This window comes from Bos javanicus, chromosome Y (genome assembly GCF_032452875.1).
Source record: "Bos javanicus breed banteng chromosome Y, ARS-OSU_banteng_1.0, whole genome shotgun sequence".
NCBI lineage: Eukaryota > Metazoa > Chordata > Mammalia > Artiodactyla > Bovidae > Bos > Bos javanicus.
In genome coordinates, this window is record NC_083898.1 from 3,498,972 (window position 1) to 3,506,047 (window position 7,076).

Sequence of the window (7,076 nt, forward strand, 5' to 3'; positions counted from 1 at the left end):
CTTCCATAAGGGTGGTGTCATCTGCATATCTAAGGTTATTAATATTTCTCCCGGCAATCTTGATTCCAGCTTGTGTTTCTTCCAGTCCAGCATTTCTCATGATGTACTCTGCATATAAGTTAAATAAACAGTGTGATGATATACAGCCTTGGCATATTCCTTTTCCTGTTTGGAATCAGTCTGTTGTTCCATGTCCAGTTCTAACTGTTGCTTCCTGACCTGCATACAAATTTCTCAAGAGGCAAATCAGGTGGTTTGGTATTCCCATCTCTTTCAGAATTTTCCATAGTTTATTGTGATCCACACACTTGTTCAAGACCCTGACAAACACTCCTATGCCAATATCTTGTTCCCCACACTGAACTAGGCTGGGTTCAGCACTTGCTGAAGTCCCCTGCAAATACTCCTGAGCCCACATCATGGTCCCTGCACTGAAGCAGGTTGGGCCCTGCCCTTATTGAAACCCCCGACAAACTCCTGAGCCCACACATCAGAAACTTCACTGAACCAGGCCAGGAACTGCACATATTCAAGTCCCTGACCAACTGTTCTGGGCCTGCATCTGACTCAAAGGCTGGTTTCTGGTCTTATTTAAGCCCCCAGCAAGCAATCCTGAGCCCACAAATCGCTCCCTGCCCCTGAACTAAGGTGTGTGCTCCCCTTGTTCAATCCCCCAGGAAACACTACTGAGCCTGCATCTCACTCGCTGCCCTGAACCAGGGTGGGTCCCTCCAAAGTTCAAGCCATGACAAATACTGCTGAGCCAACATCCTGGTCCCTGCACCAAACCAGGCTGGTTCCTGCCCATATCAACCACGACAAACACTCCTAAGACCACATCTTGGTTCCTGCACTGATAGCGGCTGGGTCCTGCCCATATTCAAGCCCAGACAAACACTCCTGACCCCATTTTTTGCCCCTGAACTGGACTAGGCTGGGTCCTACATATGTTCAAGACCCTGACAAACACTGCTTGGCGTGCATTTGACTCTCAGGCTGATCTCGTTCCCTACACTGAACTAGGCTAGGTCCAGCACTTGCTGAAACCTGTGGGAAATACTCCTGAGCCCATATCTGGGTCCCTTCTCTGAACCAGGCCGGGTCCTGCCCTTGTTCAAGCACCCGAAAAACACTCCTGAGCCCACATCTCGGTCCCTGCACTGATCGCGGCTGGATCCACCCCTTGTTCATCCAGACAGACACTCCTGAGGCCACATCTCAGTCGCTCCAATGAACCAGGCTGGGTCCTGCCTTTGTTCAAGCCCCCAACAAACACTCTTGAGCCCACATCTCAGTCCTTGCACTGAATCAGGTGGGTCCTGCCCATGTTCAAGCTCTTTGTAGAATGCATATATCATATATCAGGACTATAGGATGGCTGGCTTAGCTCGATCCTCTTGCTGCTCCAGGCCCCACAGGCTTGGGTGACAGGGCAGGCTGGGATGTGTTCTCACATGGAGAACAGAACCACTTTGAAAGGGCCTCAATAGGGTAAATGGCAGACATGCATGTCTCCGACACCGGTGAGTCATGGAACTTAAGGGGAACTGTCTTTAGAGTCTCCCCGGCAAGCATTTGAACAAGGTTCAGGGAGTTCCCTCATGCCAGCAGAGCGGGCCCCATTTCTCCCTCTGTGCAAAGTGTGGCCAAGCCACCTCAGGCCTGTGCAGTGTTCACATCTGTCCAGCGAGGGAGGGAGGGTCGCACGTCCAATTCTGCAGTTCAGCAGTGACCGCCCACTGTTGGCTCTCAAGGTTGAGAAAGCACTCTCCGAACGTGTGGACTAAAACCGTCTGACCTCCCATTGCTGCAACTCACTCAGGACGCGAAGGGCTTGCAAAGGATAAGCGTCTTTTCTGAGAGCTGCTGTCCAGAGAGTGGCAGACGGCAACAACACTACTTAGAGAGACAGAGACACACAGACATCAGCCCCTGGTACACATACAGAAGGATTGCCCAAAACAGTGCTATGCCGGAAGCAAAGATAGAGAGACAAAGAGTGAGCTCTGCACCCTAAGGCTCTGGTCTCCCTGAACAGTGGAGATCAACTGTAGCAAATGTTGGGGTTTTTCCCTACTCCCCTAGCATCAGGACAGCAACAGGCTCTCTGTCCCATGAAGAAAAGTATCCGGCCACTTGGCACCCCTGCATATCCTTTGGATACTCAGGGAGAGCTCCCAGTTATTGCCGGTCTGGGGGACACAGGAGTGTGTTGTTCGGATCACGGAGCAGGAACCCGTGGTTGGAATTTCCAGAGCCAGGTCAATGACAGCGCCTGGGGCTACCCCAGCCACATGCAAAACCCTCTACATTCCTGGGGCAGAATCTGGCCACGTGGGGGCGCTGGAGCACAGGAACCGCGGAAGATGCCCTCCGGTCTAGGGGCATGTCCATAAGGGTGCCACCCACTACCCTCTCGGCCTTTGGTCTAGATTTGGCCAAGGAGCCTGTGTGTGGCTTACAGCCTAGGCTCCCGCCTGTTCGGCTGATGTCCCAGGGCCCGTTCACCCTGGCCTGGGCTGTCCGGCACCCCTTTCCTTGGCCTCACGCCAACCCCAACACACCACTCCCAGCCTCCCGACCATCCCCCTCACTCCCCGCCCCCAAAGAGCTAGTGGGTCCCACAGGTTTACTGCAGCCTGGGCCGCCATTATGCACCATTGTCTGTGCTGTTATATCGTGTCCCTTCACATCTGCCCCAGCTTGGGCCAAGAGGAGCGTGAGAGGCGGTCAGAGGAAGGCGGGAGCGTCCCGGGACCCCGGACCTTCTTAGTTGTGAGCCCCAGTACTCAGGGAGAAGCCCCCACCCCTCACCCTGCGGCCTGCCGTCCTGATGCTGTGCGCAGCTGGAACCTTGCAACCACCAGTTGTCAAGCTAGGTGTAGAGGCCATGCTCTTTAGGGTGGAGGTGGTGCAAGACAGTGAGACCCTGGTGAACGGAGACGTGGCAGGGATCGGGCGGGAGTTCCAGCTGCTTGCGGAAGACATCATGGAGGAGGTGGAGGTTGTGGCAGATGAGGAGCAGGAACAGTGGTCCTCCCAGGACCTGGAGGAGAAGACGGTGGAGAAGCAGGGCCAAGACCGGCCGGGAAGCCCAAGTGAGCACCAGGCACTAGATGCCCTACAGGCACTGGCCACCCTGCAAGTGGAACTGAGCTCTGAGTGTGAGCAAAACCGCAGGGCCTACCATCAGAGGAGGAAGCATCACTTGGCTTGGGGGAGTGCCATCATCCAGGGCATCCCTGGCTTCTGGGCCAAAGCTGTATCCTTTGCGCTGCTCCTTGGGGTCCGCTGCTCAGGAGGAGGAGGAGATGGGGCAGGAGCAGGAGGAGGGGATGGGGCGAGGGCACAGGAAGGGCGCTGGAGGCCCCTGAAGGAAATGTGGTCCTGGGCAATTGGCAAGCTCCAAAGGCACAGCCGAGTAGGGTCTGGGCAGGGCTACATATGTACATGTTGCAGCCATGCCTTTGAGTGTCTCCTTCAGGCCTGCATCTGAGGAGGAGCAGCACCTGAGGCCTCCAAGTCAGGAATGACCAGAGATGGTACACCAGAGCAGCATCAGCACACAGTTAGTGCTGTAAATGTGGGTGATCCTGGCATATAGCTGAGACATGTGAGTCATTCACATACACACACACAACACACACACACATACACACACACACACACACACACACACACACACACACACACAAAAACCCCTTTGCTTTCAAACAAGGATTGTCACAGGACTGCAAATCTGACTGTAAGCAGTGACATGCCACTACCCAGCATACACAGGTCTGGAGGAGAACAGTAGTGGTCAGAAACAGCCCCTGCTTGGAGAATGCAGACCACCTCAGATGCACACCACCACAAGGGGCCCAGAGCCATGAGTGTGTCCGATAGTATGGCAAAGCCTGATGACATCAGCGGTGGCCGGGTAACAGGCAGTGCCCAGCTCCTTGCAGATGCCTGTTCCAGTATCCTTGTTCCACCCCAGACTAGGGCTGATGCTCCTGGCTCTTCTTGGCCGGCGTGTGGCCTGAATGGCTCCTTGACCTAAAGCAGATTATGAGCCACCCTCAAGTTTCCGTCATGATCAGCAACCAAGATCAAGACTTTCTCGGCTACATGATCGACTTGAAGGTCAGTGAGGGAGTCTGAGGAAGGGTGGGTATGGGACCTGGCGGGGAGTGGGAGGATCCTGTTAGCCATGTTCCTGCACTGTGAGACTTTCAGGAGGCGTCATGGAAGCTGTTAATGCCTGCCTGGGAGGCAGGCTGAGGCCCCTAGCAGTTTGCACCTTTTCCCTTGCACCTTTTCCCTCCTCCCTATCCTGGCAGGTGCAGGTGTGGAGACATTTGCAGTCCTGCTGCAAGCTGATCTTTTCCTTTCAGGAAAAAGGACTGACCCTACTTCTTGAACACCGTGATCATTAAGGAGTATTACCTTGACATCACTGGTAAAAGGTGGCTCCCGGGGTGATGAGTGTGGGTGTGCAAGCGTGTAGATGATCCACCTGTGGAGTCCACCCCAGTCTTCCCTGTCTTTCTGCAGGGTACATACAGGGCACGTCATTCCACTCCAGTCCACTGGTTCTGGGACTTTGAATGGGGATCCCCCAGCCACAGTCTGGACACCAGGAGCCTTAATTTTCTCAACTGGCTGTCAGGCCACAATGGCCCAGAATCGAACAGGATTGCTGATGTGGGGTTGCTTTGGGCCTGCACAAAGTTGATGATTGATGGTGGAGTTCTTGGCTGCTCATGGGAAGGTTCGGGGCCTGGTCAGCCCTGGGTTGACCTTGCTCGGGTTGCCAGCAGCTCATCAGCAATGACGTGTGGGACGATCCCCTGAAGTACTACCTCAGGGAGGAAGGTTCTTCCATCAGAGATAACTGACAGAAACATATGTGGTGAGGGGGTCTGGAGGTAGGCCCTGAGGGACAGCCTTATCGTAGCCGGGACACTATCCATTCCCAAATGGTGATGCTCAGGCTCATGCAAGCTGGCTGCAGAGCCGGCATTTGGGTTATGCATGTAGCAGGTGACTTGCTGAGACTGGGGGCATGGGGGACTCGGTGTGTCCCTGAGTGAAGTAAGTCTCCCTCAAGTCAGCTATGGTTGCAGCGCGAGAGTCCTAGGTGATACCTAGGTGATACCCTATTCCTCTAGAGTCCTAGAGGCAGGGTGAATTAAGTGTCTGTGTCAGAATCATCCGTCCCTGGGTCCTGCCATCCTCCAGCCTCCTGCTGCTCACTGAGTTTGAGATTAACTGGGCCCTTCACTCCCGCCCCTTACCCTGCAATGGCCTATCATTGAAAGGGCATCCTCTCAGTGGTCCCAATGCACCTGTGTGCTGACTTTGGGATCTTGGGTGAATTTCCACATTCACCACTCAGATCTCACCACCACCACCACACATGCTGCGCTCGAAGTGGCTTCAGGCTGCCTTGGGAAAATCGGATGAATTTGGGAAGAGGTGGACAGGGAGCCCCAAAGGCAGGACATGGTGCCGACTGACACCATCTCCGACATTGCTGGACATGGGCGTCGTCAGCTCCTGAAACACCTGTGTTCCCTGTTTGCATTTGTGTCCCTATGCCAAGCATGTGTGTATACACACATGTGCTTGTGTTGGCTGTGTTTATGTGTGTGTTTGTGTGTATCCAGCTCAGGGCAGATGCAGAGATCGTGACAGGAGAGGAGGTGCTGAGTAACCAGAAGAGGAGGCACGAGGCGTTCCCAGTCTGAAGGTGGTTTGTTCCGTATCTCTGCACTGACCCTGTCCAGGATGGGAATGAAGAAAGGATGGCCAGTGGTAACTCCCATCCATGGCTCCAGATATCTGCAATTAGACCAAACACAAAACACGCTCACCATTTCTACTGTGTTGTTGTGTGTGTTTGGACTGGGAAAAGGGATTCATGGTCTGAGGGTTCACTCAGGGCATATCAGGTGGGGTGGGACTTTGAAACCACTGCCTATGGATCCCTGAGTCTGGGGGAACACTGCTGGCCTGTTGAAATGGTGGATGTGGCTATGGCAAGACCCAGGATGGTGAGGAGGCTAAGATTGCCTGCTGCACTGGAGACTTGTTCCACACATGTGAGAAGGAGAACTGGGAAGGTCCTGGGCCAGTGCTGCCCAGGAGCAGCCCATCAGCCAGCACATTCCCTCCCTGAGTGTGGCACACACTGTGACACAAAATGCGAGACATGCTAAAGTAAGCTGTACCTGCAAAACCACAGGCATCCTAGGAGAGACAGGATGTGAGCGTGGCATGCCTCCAGGCACTTCCAGCCTGCCTCCCTCTCAGTGCAGTAAGGCGAGGAAAGCACAAATGGTTGTACGTATTTGACCCTCTGTCCAGATGAGCCTGTGAGGGAGGGAACGGAGTGAGTAAGGAGTAATTGCATGTCCCAAAGGACCTCAGGAGAGTGGGAGACAGGGAAGCCCCTGGGGGCAGTTCGGGGCCTGCTGGTTTTCAGGGTCCAGGGTCTAGGCAATAGCAGTCCTGCCAAAGATACCCCATGGTGCATGCTGAAAGTCCTGACGTGAATTCCTTCTTTCCTCTGGGGTCTTGCCACTGGCTTTGGGGGCCTGAGGGGCAAAAGTGTGCGTCTGCATCTGAGAGAATTCGAGCAGTCTCGATGAAGCAAAATCTCTGATTTAGTCATAGGGGATCTGAAACCAGGTGACACTCAGAGGGAAGCTGCATTCCAGGTGACCGTCTTGGACGCTCCTGGGCCCAACTTGGGGCTGGCTTCCTTGGCATGTGGGCTGTGTAGGCAAGCAGAGATGCGTGACTGTAGGGAGTCCTACCTGGGCCTAATGAGAGCAACTGAAAGACAGTCTTGACATTTAGCAAATCACTGTGGCCTGGGTGGTTCAAGCCCTCTTGGTGCCTTTGAGCTAGAAAAGCTGCTTTCTGCCCAAGGGAGGCATGAGCTGTGGGCCCAGAAAGGGAAGGTTTTGCAGGGCATCATCTGTTCAGGACTCCATGTACATGGGTAGTGTTAAACAGAAGGGACGATGTGTAGGGATGCCACCTTACCTTTATGGTCTCAGGTTCTGTTCTTTGTATCTGAAGAG

General features: G+C 54.2%; 1 protein-coding gene and 1 long non-coding RNA gene across 2 annotated transcripts; one reads left to right on the forward strand and one right to left on the reverse strand.

Moving 5' to 3' along the window:
• Nucleotides 1-2,833: 2,833 nt before the first annotated feature.
• LOC133243805 (testis-specific Y-encoded protein 1-like) lies at nt 2,834-4,907 on the forward strand. The gene is given in 6 exon segments (XM_061410550.1): nt 2,834-3,262; nt 4,051-4,128; nt 4,326-4,376; nt 4,378-4,451; nt 4,551-4,689; nt 4,806-4,907. Coding segments are annotated over 6 exon segments (849 nt in total). The 3' UTR covers nt 4,884-4,907.
• An 816-nt stretch (nt 4,908-5,723) lies between these two features.
• On the reverse strand, nt 5,724-6,356 carry LOC133243855 (uncharacterized). The gene is made up of 2 exons (XR_009735212.1): nt 6,219-6,356; nt 5,724-5,829 (listed from the first exon to the last, which is right to left on the reverse strand). It is a non-coding gene; the product is annotated as an uncharacterized LOC133243855 (long non-coding RNA).
• Between the last annotated feature and the right edge of the window lie 720 nt (nt 6,357-7,076).